This window comes from Nyctibius grandis, chromosome 2 (assembly GCF_013368605.1).
Source record: "Nyctibius grandis isolate bNycGra1 chromosome 2, bNycGra1.pri, whole genome shotgun sequence".
Taxonomy (NCBI): Eukaryota; Metazoa; Chordata; class Aves; order Nyctibiiformes; family Nyctibiidae; genus Nyctibius; species Nyctibius grandis.
The window spans coordinates 111,689,458-111,707,833 of record NC_090659.1 but is presented as its reverse complement, the minus strand read 5'-3'; the positions used below and the strand labels follow the sequence as shown (position 1 = coordinate 111,707,833).

The 18,376-nt window shown below is 42.0% G+C and overlaps 1 protein-coding gene across 1 annotated transcript; it reads right to left on the bottom strand.

Annotated features, from left to right (window-relative positions):
• Positions 1 to 740: 740 nt before the first annotated feature.
• LOC137660464 (matrix metalloproteinase-20-like) lies at positions 741 to 4,426 on the bottom strand. Its single transcript, XM_068395327.1, is given in 4 exon segments — positions 741 to 925; positions 3,319 to 3,381; positions 3,384 to 3,501; positions 4,385 to 4,426. Coding segments are annotated over 4 exon segments (408 nt in total).
• Positions 4,427 to 18,376: the final 13,950 nt, after the last annotated feature.

Below are 18,376 nucleotides of genomic sequence, written 5' to 3'. Positions count from 1 at the left end.
GCAGGATGGCCAGCACATCGAGGGAGGTAATTCTGCCCCTCTACTATGTTCTCATGAGACCCCACCTAGAGTACTGTGTCCAGCTCTGAGGCCCCCAACATAAGAAGGACATGGAGCTGTTGGAACGAGTCCAGAGGAGGGCCACGAAGATGATGAGAGGGCTGTGGCACCTCTCCTATGGAGACAGGCTGAGAGAGTTGGGGCTGTTCAGCCTGGAGAAGAGAAGGCTCCGGGGAGATCTTCTATCAGCTTTCCAGTAACTGAAGGGGGCCTACAGGAAAGCAGGAGAAGGACTTTTTACAAGGGCATGTAGTGATAGGATGAGGGGTAACAGTTTTAAACTGAAAGAGGGTAGATTTAGATTAGATATTACGAAGAAATTCTTGACTGTGAGGGTGGTGAGACACTGGCACAGGATGCCCAGAGAAGCTGTGGATGCCCCCTCCCTGGCAGTGTTCAAGGCCAGGTTGGATGGGGCTTTGAGCAACCTGGTCTAGTGGAAAGGTGTCCCTGCCTGCGGCAGGGGGGTTGGAACTAGATGATCTTTAAGGTCCCTTCCAACCCAAACCATTCTATGATTCTATGAAAACATCTAGAAACATCTCTTGAGTCAGGACTAGCACACTGGATGACAGAGGGAGTGTAAACCTTACCCATCTCTGAAGACAAAAATTACTTTTCCCAGCACTGTACCAGCATCAAAAGTGGCAGAAACTGCCTGCAATTCTTTTCATTTCATGTTAAGTAGATTGTTCTTTAAGATGTATACAGAATGTACCATATAATGCTTGAATCCCTTTCACATCATCCTTTGGCAAACAAAATTCAAACGGAGACTGATACATCAAAGCAGATGGATCAGTGGGATGCCCAAGGCTCAGAGTATGTCCAAATTCATGGGCAGCAACAGTGAATAAATTACATCCTAAATAATGAAAAATCCCCACAGGTATTTCCGTCATGGGCAGATGATTGTATTTCTTACCACCTGAGGGTTAGAGGTCAGGATTCTGCGTTTACACTGCTTTTTGGAAAAGGTAGAATTTTCGCTTATCTCGGAAGACCAAATTTGGTGAACTTTCACAGAAACTTGGAGGAGATAGTGGCAATCTGTGCAAGAAGTGATGTTTAAATTCTTGGGAATGCTTTCACTTGGGTCAGTGATCTATGGCTGGAGTTGGACCTATCTGGTAAAATGAATGACTGGAGAAATAACATGGGATTGAGCTTCTAAATACTTCAGATGAAACAATCAGTATGGATCCTGAAATCAGGCAGATGAAAGCTGAGCTCTCAGGCAGATTAGAAAAAAAACAGTCCAGAGCTTCGAAGAGCCTGAGGCTTGGCAGAGAGCTCTGCAGACAGCAGCTTGTCAGTTGCCTTGGACATGTTTAAAGTTGATTGTTTCGACTAGAGACCGAATGACACAGTAATAGAAGACATTAGTCTTATGACTGCCTTGTAAAGAAGGATTTTATAGAGTGTGGTTGGACAAACAGCAGGCATTGAACAGGACCTCCCATGGCAGTATATTTCAGTGGCACTATCAAACAAACCCACCCAAAGAGGACTGAGATGAATGAGAGGATGTACTCTCAAAAAAACCCCTGTGAAGCAGTGGAATATCCAGGAAAAAAAAGCTTTTGCAATTTTTTACAGGGTTTTAAGGTTGGATCTCTGATTTTTAACTAAGAGCCAGGTTTGTTTTCTTTATTAGCTCCCAAAAGAAAGGTTACTAAAACCTGGATGTGCTCTCAGAGCACTCTGAAGGGGAAAGGATCAGGTAAGACCCAGGTGGATGATAGACAGCCTATCAGTTGGGAAAAAAACCTGATGATATAAACAAGAAAGCAGGGTCAGGCATGTCATGCTTATCCACAGGAGTGCAGCAAGCCATCAAGATGCAAAGAGCAAACACTGACTATCACTGTGCTAATAAAATAAACAGGCCTGGAACCACTCTCCTCTTGTCTAAAATTGTCTTTCAAAACAGAGCAGGTACATGCAGATTGCTTCTTGAGGAAGGTCTCTGAACTGTACTGACTCCCGAATCATGTCCAAATCCTAGTTTGTCTGGGACAAAGCCGTGCCAGGGACCAAGTTAATAATTTAACAGTATAGATTATTACTTCTTTGACACTGCTTAATGTACTGAAGACAAGGAACCAGTATGTCTCACAGACATTTCAGTATTTTTCTCCTCAACACTACAAGCTGATAAGTGTTCCAGTGCTGATCTTTCAAAGCTCTTCATGATGGGCTTAGCATTAAACCAGCAATCACTCATATTAGGGTCATAAAGTCTTCCGTCACACAACAGGTAAACTGTTATTCAGTGGGTCCTTAGCAAAGCACAATAAACAACATAACAAGTTTATATATATATATATATGTTGATCCTCAGTGGCCAGCAGTAAAAACTGTGGATTGTGCTATTTTGTTAAATTATTTTCACAGATAATAATGGATCAAATTTTGTTATCCCACCTCCTGCTACAGAATGATAGGTGTCTTCATTTAGCCTGCACCCAGGACTAAACAATAAGCAGTTATTCTATCACCCAATGTCCCCTCCCTGACCAAGGAAGGGAATTGGGAAAAGGAGGGAGATTCATGGATTAAAATTTAAACAGATTTAATAAAATAAGGAAAACAATATCAATACTAATACAAAACACACAAAATTATACTTAGCCCACAGAGTGGTGGCAAGTTGCTCCAGGGAGAGCAATCATTGAGGAGGAGAACAAGAAAGGTAAGAGGAGAACAGAACAAAGAACACCACCCATCCCCAGCAAGCTTTCTCATTTATAGCGAATGTGACATTAATGATATAGAATACACCTGTGGGCCAGCCTGGGTCAGCTGTCCTGGATTTAACTGCTCATAGCCTTCATCACCATGGCTGGCCACAAACTGAAACAAAATGTACCACAAAAGTGATTCTATAAATGTTATCCCCATGAAACCAGGATAATAGGTCAGAAATAACCCTTTCAGGATTTATTGAGTTACTTCAGTTTTGAAAGAGTAAGTTTAGATCCTTTTCCTTATACTTGTTTCAATGAGATTGCTTGGGATTAAGGCTTATCAGTCTGTTCGTTTATTATTCACTTTCCAAACTGACCTCAAATTTATCCCCTAATTTAAGTTTTCACATTTCACACTTTGACATTGTAAACTGTTCTGACATCCCACATCATTATGCTGTTTCTCCCCAGGTAGCTCAGGAATAGACTGACTTCTGGATGTAAATGTCAATGATTGTTTCATAGAAAGTCCTTGAATCTGCAAAATTTGTAAGCTATTTCCATGTACCATTTGTTCCCATGGTCCAGTTCTCTGCACTGTCAAAATCATTGTCCCCTCCCAGTCCTTCACTGGGGCAAAAGCATGTGCCAGGGTCCCACGTAGGCCATCAAAGGGATAAGAGTCATGATGATGTAGCAAATAATAGCAGAAGAAAGTGAAAGAAACGCCCACCACATAGGGTTTCAGAAACTACGTCCTTAATGAATACTGAAGTGCTTCTTTCTTGGAAGGAAAGATAACCTAGCATCAACCTAGGAAGCAGATAATGAGACAAGGTGCCTTTTCACAGATGTGACCATGACCAGCGACTGAAAGGCTCCAGTGAAAAGGAATAATTTAGCCACAATTGGGAAGGAAATTGAGGATCAGATTTAGAAAATTCATATTCCCAGTAGCGCAACACGATGATTCATGCCCACTTAGTGCATTCAGCTGAAGGGATAAGGTTGTGCAGTGCCATGAGATAGTGTTACAGCATGGTTCTGATGCAACCTAAAGTCCCTTTCTCATCCCAAGTAATTAACTCTTAATTTCAGTGTTTTATGCATTGTGTCTCATGGCTTTCCCTCCATAGTTAGGAAGGGATAAGTCTGACATCAGCTTTGGTTTTAGTATCATTCACTGTGATCAAAATTAATTTGTATCATTCCACTTTACACAAGGTACTAGAAGAGAATCAAGTTCTCTGAAGCACTTTTTTTTTGCTATAAACATGGATAGAGCAACCAGATATAACTGGTGTAATCACAGAATACAGAGCTTGTCCTGTATGCTGATCAAAGTGGGAAGCTTTTTTGTCCTGTACTTCTACACAGAACATTGCCTTTTCCCCGTCCCTCCCCTTTATAGCTCTTGTCCTGGGAAGTCGTGGCCATGATGACAGAGGAGCAGGATTCATGGTCCAAGGCTGCTCCTTCTGGTGGGTATCAGGATGTCATCCAGGGCTGTCTTCCTAGCTCGGATCTTTGCACAATGTCCCTTAACCTGCTATGGAGACTATTCAACTCCATGACGTGACATAGAGGATGTACCAAGTCTCCTTTTCTTTACAGTGTCCAGTTTGCCAACTTGCTTGGATGTAAATATAGCGTGACGTTTCATCACCAAGACCCATAGTGTAATCTAGCTGTGAGCAGGGGGCTGAAGAGCAAGGCCATTGAGCCAGATGATTGTGAATAGAGGTAAGTCTATGATGACTGAAGGAACTGACAGGCTGAGAGAGGTGGGACTCTTCAGCCTGGAAAAGAGAAGGCTTCCAGGAGACCTCATAGCAGCCTTGCAGTACCTGAAGGGGGCCTACAGGAAAGCGGGAGAGGGACTTTTTATAAGGGCAAGTAGTGATAGGATGAGGGAGAACGGTTTTAAACTGAAAGAGGGTAGATTTAGATTAGATATTAGGAAGAAATTCTTGACTGTGAGGGTGGTGAGACACTGGAACAGGTTGCCCAGAGAAGTTGTGGCTGCACCCTCCCTGGCAGTGTTTAAGGCCAGGTTGGATGGGGCTTTGAGCAACCTGGTCTAGTGGAAAGGTGTCCCTGCCTGTGGCAGGGGGGGTGGAACTAGATGATCTTTAAGGTCCCTTCCAACCCAAACCATTCTATGATTCTATTATTCTAACTAGACCTGATCATTTATTTTTTCTTTATATGATTTTAATTTGCATTTGGTAAGCTCTGTGTCTCAGTTTTCTATTGTTATTTAATGTTAGCATTGTGGTAATGCTTAAAAGTTCCTGTAATGGATCAGGGTTCGTTTTGACAGATGCTTTAAAAACTGTAAAAACCCAAAGGAAGAAGGTAGCTTCAGGAGCTTTCCTGTATGCTTGTGTGTCACAATAGTGTGATTCTTCCTAGAAGACCAGTAATTTAATACTGCCAAAAGCTAAAGAACAATAAAGTTACTTTTTTTTCCTAGCCATTCTCCTTACCCTGTTCAATACTTTCCTCTAACTCATCTGTTAACTAGATTTACGCATTTGTGGGGTCTAGTAGGGCCCTTTCATAATCTGACATCTAGCGGCAGCGTTCTGTAATAGTGACAAGAGAAAAAATAAAGCCAGAGAGGGTCAGAAATGTCATACCGTGGGAAAATTTTAGCCATTAACATATCATGAGATCATTTCCTTTTGTGACAGCCAAGCAATGTTTTAAAATGTGTAGGCTTCTTAATGTAATGTAATGCACCTAGTGGTGCAGTAACAAGTGTGTGCTTCTCATTAAAACGGATGAAGAATTGTGCCTTTGAACTTGCATTGTGCCCTTTTACAGTACATTTTTTCCTTAATTCTAAGAACTAGTAATTTCTGGCAAAATCATAGAGACTCACTACAAAGTCCTTACTGAATTTATAACAGACATAAAAGATCTGAAATACAGATAGAAGACAACATAGATAAAAAATAAAAAATGTTAATAGTCCTTTTAAATCATGCAAGTGATGACTACTCATTTCCAAAGTCAGAATACCTGCAACTCATCACCTATGCTTTCATGTCTTCTTCTCCCATTTGGGGTCTCCTGGAAAGAGCTGGTAGTTTGCTATGTCAGGAACCCCACACTGTGATCTCTGAGTCGTGCTCATAGTGCTCTAGTCCAGATTCCTGGTCAGCTGAACACCTAGGAATGCCTGCATGTCTCTAAGGTTCCTTGTCATGCAGCTGCTGCCATCTCCACAGCCTGATGCCTTCCCTTTTTTTGTATAATACTTGTCAAGGTACTCCTCAAAATCCAGAAAAACTCAAGAAAATATTGCTCATGGACATGTCAATGTTTTGATTGATGTAAATGGAGTATTTTCCACAATTGTATTGTATGAAATACTGATGAAAAAAATAATGTAGCTGAACGTATGGTTAAAAGTCTGTCAATGAAATCTGGACAGTTATTAGCATAAAGAGAGTACAGTTTATTTATACTGAAATTAGGTCTTATGCTGAATAGAGGTTCAATTCAGAATGAAAGGAAATTGTAATTTTGAAGTTTTCTATGATATCAAACATTCAGGTTTTGACAACCTTAGTTTATTTGCATGAGCTTTCTCTAAGGCAAATAGAAATTTGGCAAAGAAGTCTAAACAATAACTTTATTCTAGTCTGTAGAGTGATTACTATTTTGTAGATGATTATTGCTCAGCTTTTCAATTTCAAATACAGAAATCTGAAGAGAAAGAAGGGAATTGATATGTACCTGTAGAATTAAGAAAAAGGTAAGGAGATAGCAAAGAGGTTACATGGAAAAGGCATGTACATATTTGAGAATAGCTGGACCACAACACTAGCACATCCTTGATCATAAGCAGTCCTGTAGATGTTTTTCTTTAGATGTCTAAGTCTGATCTAAAGACTAAGGCAAGGTACTCCCAAGAACAATTGAACTTATCCTAAGACAAGCATCCTGTGAAAAGCATCTTCATCTAGGATGATCAGATGAATCATCATCTGGAAGAACCTGTCTCTTTCAATCATCTGCAAAGGAAGCCTATGCTCGTGTAATCCCAGAAGTATAATTTTTGTTTGAATTATTGCCCATTAATTTGCCAACATGTAGGCTTCTAGTGCTATTTGAGGTTTCTTACAGTACCCTGCTTGGCCACCAGCTGCAGTTCTTGAAAGTTGTGGGTCTTCTCGAGACTTTAGGCCCTGCATCATGTCTGCCAGGTATGTGCAGGTATCTTGGATACCCTGTAGTCAGTGGCACTAAATGCTTGTGCTTAGGCAACTGAATTAGTTGAACCAGATTTAAGTTAGATGAATCTGCTGTGCATTTTGCTGTAGCTGAGGTTTCTTATACTCAGAGAGGTTGTGCAGTTAGGATCTTTGAAAAGGAAGTTGGTGGCATGAGGCTCTGTCACGGTTTAAAGCTGGACTGGCTATTAAACTGGTGGCAGATGCTCTCTATTAACCCTCCCCTGCCCCAGAAGGGGAAGGAAGAGAGAAAAGGGAGAGAGACTTACGGGCTGGAAAGTTAAAACAGTTTTAATAAACTAAAATAACAAAAGAGAGTATAATAATAATAATGGAAATAATTTAATATATACAAATAAATACAAAACCAAGATTGAGTTCCCTCGGTCACGTCACCCCTGCTGCTGCAGGGGAGGGTGGGAAGCCTTCCCTGCTGGGAAGGCCCAGACTGGACTCAGCGACAGACAGGAACTGGATTCAGGAATGCATGGATTGGGATCAGGGGCAGGAGAAAAACAGAGTCCTCTTTGGGCACCAGCCATAGCAGAAGGGAGTGAGACCCTTGTGATCCCCCGCTTCATACTGACAATAACATGTATGGGATGGAATACCTCATTGGTCAGTTTTGGGTCACCTGTCCTGTCCGCTCCTCCCTATAGGTGCGATCCCCGTTCGGCTCTGCACTCATAATCAGTGAGGAATTTAGCAGTGACCTTGGTTTCTCTAAGAATAAGTACAGCAAGAGCCTTTCTGCATAACATCCCTACCGGTGCCTCAGTGATAGCTATAAATTTTGAGCGTTATCAGTCCTGGAAGCAGACACTGTCTGCAAAACATGTAGTTAGTTTCAGAAAGTGCAGTTACTTAGAGGAGACTTAGCTGAAAGTAAAAATCACTGAAAGGAAAATTGGTCTGTTTTAGTCCAAACCAGGACAGGCTCTTTGCACTGAAGGACTCTTCTCCTCTCCTCATGTTTTACTGAAGTAGCATCAAAATGTGACAGGTTACAAACCTCACTGGTATAGCGAGATCTAGAAATTAGTTGTGCCATAACGTACCCTGTGACTTACAGAGGTCCTTGCCTAGCAGTAGCTCAGGAAAGATGTTGTTATTTCTACTACATATTCTGTCAAAAGAGTTAGATAAACTTACTAGTGCATGGAGATAAACTTATTATTGTACATGGTCATGAAATCAGACCTTAGTCGCTTTATCAGATATCGTATGATGCTGGCATTTCCAGCTGCCAGCCAGGCAGTTGTACAGATAAATGGTTGCTATTACTGCTGGAGGATGACAGACTTAGTCTAAGAAAAGGTGTTAAGAACTGCTCCGTCTTACATGCCGATGGCATGTACCTGTGCCGTGTTATAGAATATTCACACTACAACCATTTTCTTCAGCATGCAAAAAGAAGCAGCTCGGTATTTGCCTTACAATGTCAGCTCTGCTTTGGTGACTAGCAGTAGGTGCAGAGACCAGGTTTTAAGCACTTCATGCCTCCCTGAGCATGGTTCCTGGCTGCCTGTGCCAAAGGAGGGAAAAGCTCCCAGAAGAGGCGGCTGCAGGAGATTAACTGTGTGCTGGTTTTTGCTTGGTGTTGCAGAAGCAGATCAAAATTAACGCCCTTGATCAGCAAATATATTTCATTTAGGGAGTTAGATAAATCGTCTTTATTACTTGCTCATGAGTGTAATGAGTAGATGTTGTGTTCACAAAGCATTGTATTCTACGCAGATGCAAACAAGTGAATGACTTGCCTGGAAAAGCTCTTTGTAATGAATAATATAGAGGGGATTAATCCACTTCCACTGTAGAACTGGAGTGAATACTCTAAAGAGGAGCTCTAGACTTTGCTTTGGTGAGTTACCCTGTCTGCCAAACTTCACTGAAGACCAGAACACAGTTTGTTACAGGACCTCACAGGCAGTGGCCTATTTAAAGTGTGTAGTCACAGACAATTTCCTTTTATTTTTTGGTCTGTTTTAAGAGACTTTTCAGGGATTTCTGTTTTTCTCTTCACTTTAGCCCCTTAGCAGCAAGTGTCTGTCATGTGTAGTAACTCTAAGCAGTGCTATGAAATTTTGAACTGCTGTATGTTTTATGTGATTTGTCTATATCTTGCTCCTAGGAATGTTCTATGTTTCATATCCCTTGGTTTGTTTCAGACAACACATTTATTTCCTTTATTAGAAGCATGTACATAGTTACAATTCTGAATCATGGAACTAAGAATGTAAAAACGTTATTTAAATGTAATGGATGTGTATTTCTTTCTTAGCCATCTCCCTTTGTTTTACCTTACAGCATTATGTCTGCCTTTTAAAAGTTGTATGGAAAATATGCCCTCGTCTGGACTGTTTAACAGTGTTTACCTGTCTCCCTTGTTCAGCTGCATTTAGCTGTAAACGTGACACTGCTTTGCTCCACTGCTGGCATGGACAAGAACTCTGCAGTCCTGCTGATGAATGAAAAGGGATTTTATGGTGATGTTGGAAGTGTAACTCTATTTTAGGTACCTATGGGATTTGGTTGGAGTTTTATGATCCTACTGTGGCCTAAGTGTTGAGTTTGGAGGCATGCAGACCAAGTTTCTGGGTAACTGCCTATGGAGCATGCAGCAGAACAGCTCAGTTTCCGGGGCTGCCATATTTCTAGGAGGATGCATTGGCAGTTATTATTTCAGTCAAATGGCAGACTTCCAATATTGTTTTAACTTAACAGTTTGGTAAATTGAAGGGCAATCTAAGCAAAGATCTCAGTACTTTCTGGGAGTCAAAATTAAATTTCTTTATTAGTCTTCTTTTTTAGAGTTTAAAAACAAGCTATTTATTTAATTCCCCTGTTGAGCACTGTGATAAGTAGTTCTCAGTGTTTATGGCATTTGAAATTGATTCTGGAATAGCAACTCTCTAAGCAGGACTGAAATGAAAATGGTCTAGAATTTGAGCACCGTGTCATCACCGCATCATGACTATGTGGTGGTTTGCATAGTTCATATGTCTTTTATTGACCCTTTATATTCAGCTAACTTTAGCATTCACTGCCACCTTCTGTTAATCAACTAAAAAGACAAAAATAAGTGTAACCATATCTTAGCACCAATATATGTTATCAAGTTACTGTTTCATGTGGTAGTTGTGTATCTTTTATTCTCTTGTACTTCATGTTGTACTTCTAATAATAAAGCTTTATTACACTGAAAATGAATGGCGAGAGCCTTCCTATAAATGCCTGTGTTTAGATACCCATGCCCATTCCCCTGCCACACAACTTCAGGCCCTCATCTGCAGTAATCCTCAGTGCAGTCCTTTGTCACCTTCCTACTTTCTCAGCAATGTGGGCTAGGTTTGCAGTCAAAACCAGAAAATTAATCTAAACCAATTGGGAAGGGACTGATAATCATTGTAATACTTAAATACTGATGAAGAGATTAGTCATGAATTGAGTTGGGTATGAACTCTATGAAGTGCTAAGGGACAAGGATATCAACCATCCACTGATTATAACCAACACAATTATGCTTTGAGTGCTTGCCAAGACAAAAATGCTGAGGTTTAATTTTTCAGCCTTCCACACTGATTTTTGGGAGGGGAGAAGCTCTTATTTTGCAGGTTTTGAGTTGCATGGGTAACAAGTAGTAGCTACAGCCGTCTAGATTACTCTTGGAATTACTCCATCTAATTACACTGTGGAGAATGTGTTCGTTAATGTATCTCAAACCCAATCATGACCCTGGGAACTCTAATGTTACAGAAATCTTCATGGAAACCCTGTGATTTTTTTTGTCAGTGGCCTGCTTTCTTCTGCTGCTTTCCTTGTGATCAAGCATGGTGGAGGGAGGGCTGTACAGGTGATTTTGAATAGGAGCTTCCAAATCAGCACATACCTTGGTCAAAATCAAGACAGGGTCAATCTGAGGTTCAGCTAGGTTTCCCCAAAAAAAGTGCAAGCTTGGTGGAAAGGGGGAATACGTGCCACATGACGTGAGTCTGGGTCTTGCTGGGCTGGGCTGCAGGGACAGGGATGCTTCTGCAGGGTCATGGGGAAACCCCAGCTGCCCTGCTCCCTCCTGCCTTGCCAAGGCAGAGGAAAAGGCCTGACGCTATGTTATGAGCAGCCCTTGAGGTGCTTCACAAGTTAGAGGAGTCATTTAAATGTGAAACTCCAAGATTTAGATTTTAAAAGCCACAAAAAAAAGGGTTGGGTGAGAAGGATGGCAGGAGAGCAAGTTAGTGACTGAAAGCAACCCATGAAAGAAGCAGGTCATGTCTTGGACGAGGTAATAACTTCTAGAGAGAGGTCTGATAAGCTGGGATGAGGGAATGGCCACGGGAATGCGGAAGCTACATTGGGATTCCCAAACAGGTTTCTTAGACAGACTTTGGTGTGTGACTTCTCTTTTCTTTGGCTCTATTCCCCTCTGTGTTAAACTGAGAGCAAGCCTTTGATTTTCCAGCAGGGTTAGAAGAGAGGATTCAGCTAGTGCTTCCACACTTGGATAATGACACAGTGTTGTTCTTCTGGCTTTAATTTCCGACAGAGAATAACCTTGCAAAGCACAGCCCTGAAATGAAGCTGTGGGATTTCAGATAGCCACAGGCAACCTGTGTGGGGTAGTTACACAGCCTGACTATGCACACAGACGTCAGGTCTGCTTATTCCTCCTCCCAGTGCGTAGTTGTTTTACCTGCTTAGCACCTATGTGCTACACTAAATGTTTACTCCTGTCAGACACTTCAGGGTCACGTTGCTGCAAAACTGACTTTGATTTTGTAATTTCAAAGTAAATAGAAAGGGTACAGGTGAATGGAGGCTTATACACTAAATCAATTCAGGTGATTATGCTTACCACCAGCAAACATAAACACACAGTTTTGTCAGGGAAAGCTGCCCAGACTGATTGTTCCTCTGTTTGCCTTGAACACCACAAACATTTCAGCATGGTTCGAGGCATGCACAATTATATTTTTAAAACTGCTGCTGAGAGAAACATTACCTGAGGGCTAAATCCATCTTTTTTATAACTCCCTGCTGTTAGCTACACACAGGCAAAGCATTCAGTAGGAGACTTGGGACTGTCTTCTGGTGCTAAAACACTTTCTTTTGGTCACATGGTTTGAAGGTATCTGAAGGACCATTCTTTGGTCTGACCTCAGATCTCTCAATTAGGCACGTGGGCAGCTGCGGCAGAGCCTCCCAAATAGCTCCACCAGGAATCTGATTTCTGTGGCCACAAACTGGTCCACAAACTGAAACCGTCCACGGCAACTGAGGGTGATGAGGAGGCTGGCTTCAAAACCACAGATCTGTAATTCCACAGACCTTCCTTTCGGCCCCTCTTGTAGATGGGTGTCACATTTGCTAATTTCGTCACCTGGGACCTCCCTGGTTAGCCAGGACTGCTGATAAATGATGGAAAGTGGCTTGGTGAGCACTTCCACCAGCTCTCTCAGTACCCTTGGGTGGATCCCATCCAGCCCCATACACTTGTGCATGTCTAAGTGGCGTAGCAGGTCGATAACCATTTCCCCTTGGATTATGTGGGCTTCACTCTGCGCCCCGTCCCTATCTTCCAGCTCATGAGGCTGGGTACCTGGAGAACAACTGGTCTTTCACCCTTGGAAATGAAAAAGTCATCTTTAATAATAACCATTCTCCTTCCATGCTCTAAGCTCGTTAAAATACATGTCCAGGCAATGTTTCTGTACATCTCTGTACACAAATACTTGTTAACTTGCAGAATTTTGCTCCAGAATATACCTGTAGCAGTTTGATCTCCTCCTGAGATCAGTGTAACCTTTCCTTGCTTCCTTAAACACAGTGCATTTCTTTTGCACTAAGGGTCTGGTTTGTTCAGAATATTCCTGTTCACAGTAGTATGAAGTGATAAATACACTGTTCAGCTGCTTGGAAAAATATTGCAATCTAAGCTAAATTACACCATGATTTAAAGAAAAGAGTCAATATATTCCTTGTATAAATGACTTCCTATAATCTAGGGTGAAAATCAAAAGTAGTGCTTATAAAAGTAATGATAATAATCTGAAACATAACTAGAGGTAAATACGCATATATATTTGTATTATATACAGACACACGTTTGAGAAATGTTTTCCAGTGCTCTTTGTAAACTATATATTTTTCATCTTTATTACCAAGTCCTTTTGTTTAATAATGACATTTACCATATGTCTGTAAATGATTTTTTTCAAAAATACTTTCCTTTTTAAATATTGTTTTTTCATCTTAACCAGTGTAACCTCATTCTAGGGTAAAACAGCTTTTACCAGTTCCCATTATAGTTGCTGACAATTTAGGGGACTCAGTCCTTCAGGACATAGTTTCTAGTACTCTACCAATGTTTTTCTATATGTTTTCTCTTTGGTGATTTTGAATTACCAGCAATATGATAAACACACCGCTCATTTTATTTCATTTAAATTACACTAATAATAGATTTACTAAAGTATGTTTTATTTTCAAATCTAAGTGCTTCTCCTTGTATATATTTCTCTCTTTAAAATGCCTTTATGCAAATTATTATTTAGAAAATTGTGAGCTGTGTAACCACGCAACCAAAATGAAGCATCTGAGTAGCCCAGCTGTCGGGAGCTAACCCGGAGCAGATGTTAGGGTAGCTGTAACCGCTGGGCGGCAGCTGTGACCAACAGCTGGGTGGCAGCTGTAACAGCTGGGTGCCAGCTGTGCCCCTCTGCTCCCGGCCCGGGACCCCGACGCGCGGGGCGGTGGGGAGCACCGGCCGGTCCCCGAGGGCTGTCGCTGTGGGGTGCGTACGCTGCGCTCTGTAATGTGGGGTTCGTAACTCCAGCCTGGGGCAAGAATCAGCATTTTCTTTGTTGGCCTGTGCTAATCTTCTGTATGCTCAGCAACTGCTCCAAAAGTAAACAAACACCAGCCTCATCCGCTCAAGGTCAAACAGGCGCCCCACAGTCACTTCGTGTATCAAAAGCCTGAGTTACCCACCCTGTACCTAGTCTGTAAGAGTTCATGTTGGCTTTTTATCCGAGGGTTTAAAACCTTGTGTTGCTCAGTTACGTGGAGGCTGTATTGCCCTCAGTCATCCACACAGTATTTGTTCATAAAATACAGAAAAGGCACTTCCATGCAGCCAGTGAGATCCCCTACACCTTTAGCCCCCTCAGGCCTGCAGAGCCCCACAGGGGCTGCGCAGACCCACGTGCACCCGTGGGCAAGGCACTTTTATGGGAGGACACACACACACACACACACACACACACACACACGTGTCTGTGTCTCTTCACTTATTGAAAGGTAGCAAGACACAGTGCTTACAGATCCTAAAAACAAATGAAGCACATGATGCATGAGGAAAAACTCCAACAGACACCCCCCCCCCCAAAGCTGATTTAATTAATGAAGGCAGGCAGAACCACAGAAACCGCATCTCAAACCTTTAGGTCCTGTCTACAAAGTATGTGTACAGAATACACTCAGTAATGCCACGGAGATGGCTGTCATTAAGCGTGCTCACCCTGCAAGAGTCTCTGCCTCTGTTTTGTAGCCCACAGAGAAGTGCTCGCCCCTGTTTTAGCCAGGCATATTGTGCAGCTCATCTGCATTTGTTGCTGTTTTCCTGTCTTGGTAACTGCAATGGCTGTGCTGGGTTTCAGTACTCTGCCTTGGGTATGGTTCTGGCATGTCTGAAGGTTCAGTGTTCAAAAAGGTTCAAACTTCATGAGCTGTTCAAAGAGCATGTTGGCTATCAACGCTTAAACACCAGCCTTGCAGCTTCCTTTTCTGTTATCAGGATTTGGGCAATTAGCAGCAAGAGGCATGAAGTTATGAGTGAGTGCAGGGAAGAGCAGTTATGTACATCCAGGTAATCACAGAATCACAGAATCAGCTAGGTTGGAAGAGACCTCTGGGGTCATCGAGTCCAACCTTTGACCTAACACCACTGTGTCAACTAGACCATGGCATTAAGTGCCACATCTAGTCTTCTCTTAAACACCTCCAGGGATGGTGACTCCACCACCTCCCTGGGTAATGACAAGTTCTTTCTCCATGCGTAAGGTCCCATGCTCGTCTTTTTTCTTCCTTTAAGGTACCAAACCCTTAGAAAGATTCAGTATCAGTTTTCTCAAGATTTTTGGGGCATCTGTCTGTCACTCAAGAGCACAGGGGATAGGTTGCTCACCTGAAAGGGTAAGGGGAAGAGGTGGGTTTTAAGCTCTTTTCTAGCAAGCATTTGATTACACGCAGCTCCTGCCCCACTCTGGTAGCTAAAGCACTCCCATGCCAGTTCTGGGAGACCAGGTTCTTGCAGGCAGAGAAGCAAGCAGGACTTTTCAGGACACTGTCCCAGGGATGCTGTACTTCGTGTGTCTCAGCACATTAGGATGCTACATTACATTAGGATGCATAATTTCCTCATTTCCTAATCCAGTCTTATCATCACGATCTTATGATCCATTTGAAAAACCGTTGTTAAAAGCACACTAATTGGCCAAGAAACAAATGACCATTTTTAATTTGTGATATGAAACAACTGGAAAAACAAATGTGGATCAGCTTTCTCCTTATTTTTATGTCTCTTCTGCCTTGCTTTGCCTGCTCTTCCAAAATCCTCTGGTCAACAGTAGGGGCAATATGACATTACAAAACCAAATGGAAATGTGCAGTGGAAAGTAAGAAGGATGTTTAGTAAAAACACTGAGAAAATTATTTTAGCTTGACCACGTGGGATCCTGTTTTCTGTGTATCTGTTTGTGTGTCCATCTGGTCCCACAGTAACCGAATGTACTGGCTAACTTCAGCCAAGCTGAACTGAGATGCTGTAGTTCCTACAGGTTTGTGGAAAATAACAGCTGGCTTGAGGAGAAAAAACCCTATTAATGGGAGGGTGGATAATTCATACCATGGCTGGGCTGTGGGGCCGGCAACTGGTCAGCCCATGGGTAACAGCACAGCATTACTCAGCTGGTAACCTAAATGCAGTATGGGGACATGGATTATGAGGTGGCATGAGAGAGTGCTGGGGGGGGGTGGTATTAGGAGCTATCTAGGGCTGTGGGAGGATGTGGTGAGGTGCAAGACACAATGGCGTGTTAGCCAGGCTCCTGGTAGAGATGGAGGGAAAGGACCACCACTAAGCACTCATCACTTACTGGGTTTCTGCTGTGACACTCCTCTTCTGGTTCCTATTCCTCCAAAGAAACAAGTGAAGAAGGAAAACTGAGTGACCAAGCTGTTATCACTAATCAAAACTGAAGTCTTTTTGTGTTGCGAGTGACTTTTCAGTTCTTCTTCGCAAATAAAGGAAAAGCAGTGCTCATTGCTTTATTTTTGCAGTTGACCTGTGAACATGCACACCACGCTGGTTTAACAGAATGCCAAAGCTGCCAGTCAGAAAACTTCATTAACAGCATTTCACCATTAAAGATTAACTTTCCTCAAGACAAGGGATTTATATAAGTTGTGAAATATTTCACCTGAGAAAAGAAGGGAGCACAGAGTAATTATGATGTTTGTTTATGTATTTGAAGATAGAGGAACTTGCCCATGTATTACAAAGAACTGAGTAATCTCCTTGATGACTCAATGATTAAACCTTTGTTGCAGCTAAAATTACAATTGTATTACGCACTGAGGAGACTGTGTGTGAGAGAGTAATCTCACCTCAGTATAAACACTTGGGTGTAACTTGGCAGCTTCTGTGATTGTGCTCTTAAACTGCTTTCTACACAGCCATCAGTTGAACTGAATGCTGGAGAAAGGTTTAAGCAGGCTGGAAATACAGAAATAGGTAAGGAACCGTCTCCATCCCACCTGCCTCCAGCATGCTCTGCTCTTGTCTCATGGTATACCATGGTCACTTCATGGGCAGGGAGAGTCAGTCCAAGCAGGTGCTTTCAGACAACTTGATCACTGGCTTGTGGTGATATTAAAAGCTTTCTTTTGGCATATCTTGCCAAAAAGTGAACATCAGAGAGGACAAAAATACGATGCCCTTCTATTTTGGGTTACATAGAAACTAAAAGATACCTAGAAAAGACACTGTAAATTTCACCAAACTTTAGCTGTGTGAAATTTAGCTACTCTAAGCTAGTTAGCTAGTCTTCCTCTGCAAAGAGATGGTTTCTCCAGGGGCTGGGGATACTGGTTTGCCCCGCTGTGGTCTTTGGATGGGATGAGATAAGTAGCGTGGAGAACTTCTCCCTCTTCTTTCAGGATCTTCCCTAACGCATGTAGATCAGGTATACAGACAGACAGAAAGCTGCAGTTGAGTCAGATGAATCTCACTCAAATGTCTACCATTTCACCCTACTTGAATTTTAAATTATGTTAGGGATCTGAAGTGTGATGATGTTCACCACCATTATTTTTGTAGATCAGTGAAACAGCATATCTGAGCCTCTATTTTGATGTCGTGGTGGGAACCAAGCCAGTGGAGTTCTCATAGCAACCTAACAGTACTCTCGTTGTTTACACCAAGTTAGGTAGGCAAGCTTCAGATTGGGATCATTGCATTGTTGTATCTGGTACTGTAAAAGCACAGAGCAAAAAGAAACTTTTTACTCAGACATGCAACAGGTGTGTAAAACAGCCAGATGTATGAGAACTAGGGAGCAGAAGGACAAGGCAATGCTAATGGGACCATGATCTCAGATATACCCAGCCATGCACGCAGTATGGCCAGCCATTTGGCAGTGCGTTCTGGGCCCGTTTCCAGAACTAAATGTAAAGGAAATACTTGGAGAAGATATGGCTGTGACTTTATAGATTTTGCCTGATTTTGTGAGAGGTTGCTCCATGTGCAATGGCAGTGTGTAATAAATCTCAGATATATGTGCACTTGAAGCACACGCTTAGTGGTAGCAGAGCAAAGGTTGTGCTCCACAACATGGTAAATGAATTTATTTCTTGAATAAGACAGGGCTGATTTATGAAGGATGTCTTTCATAGATTCATAAAAAATGGCTGCTGATGAAATGCTAACTGTTACGCTGGAAAGACAGATCAGGGTGAGATAATGTGTTCAGGCACTGGGGCAGGAGGGTGATCTTGATGGCAAAACAATGATATGTTGTGAAAGGGGCAACGTTGCAAAAGTTAAAGAAGAGCAGGAGAAGAAGACAGGAGTGAGGACAGAAAAACAAGTGATTAATGAAAAGCCTGGCTCTTGAAGATGTTTGGAGAGAAAAGAAGCAAAATACAAACATTGTATGTTGGAAGAATATTAGCATATTGACGTGAAGTCTTTCACACCTCAGAAATACAGAACACCTTCAACAGATGAAGCAGAAAATAGTTGACATCAACCTGAAAGTGTTTATTGCCAAAATATTTGAAAACCCACATGGAGTATAAAATAATGAGTTATGTTGGACGTTTTTC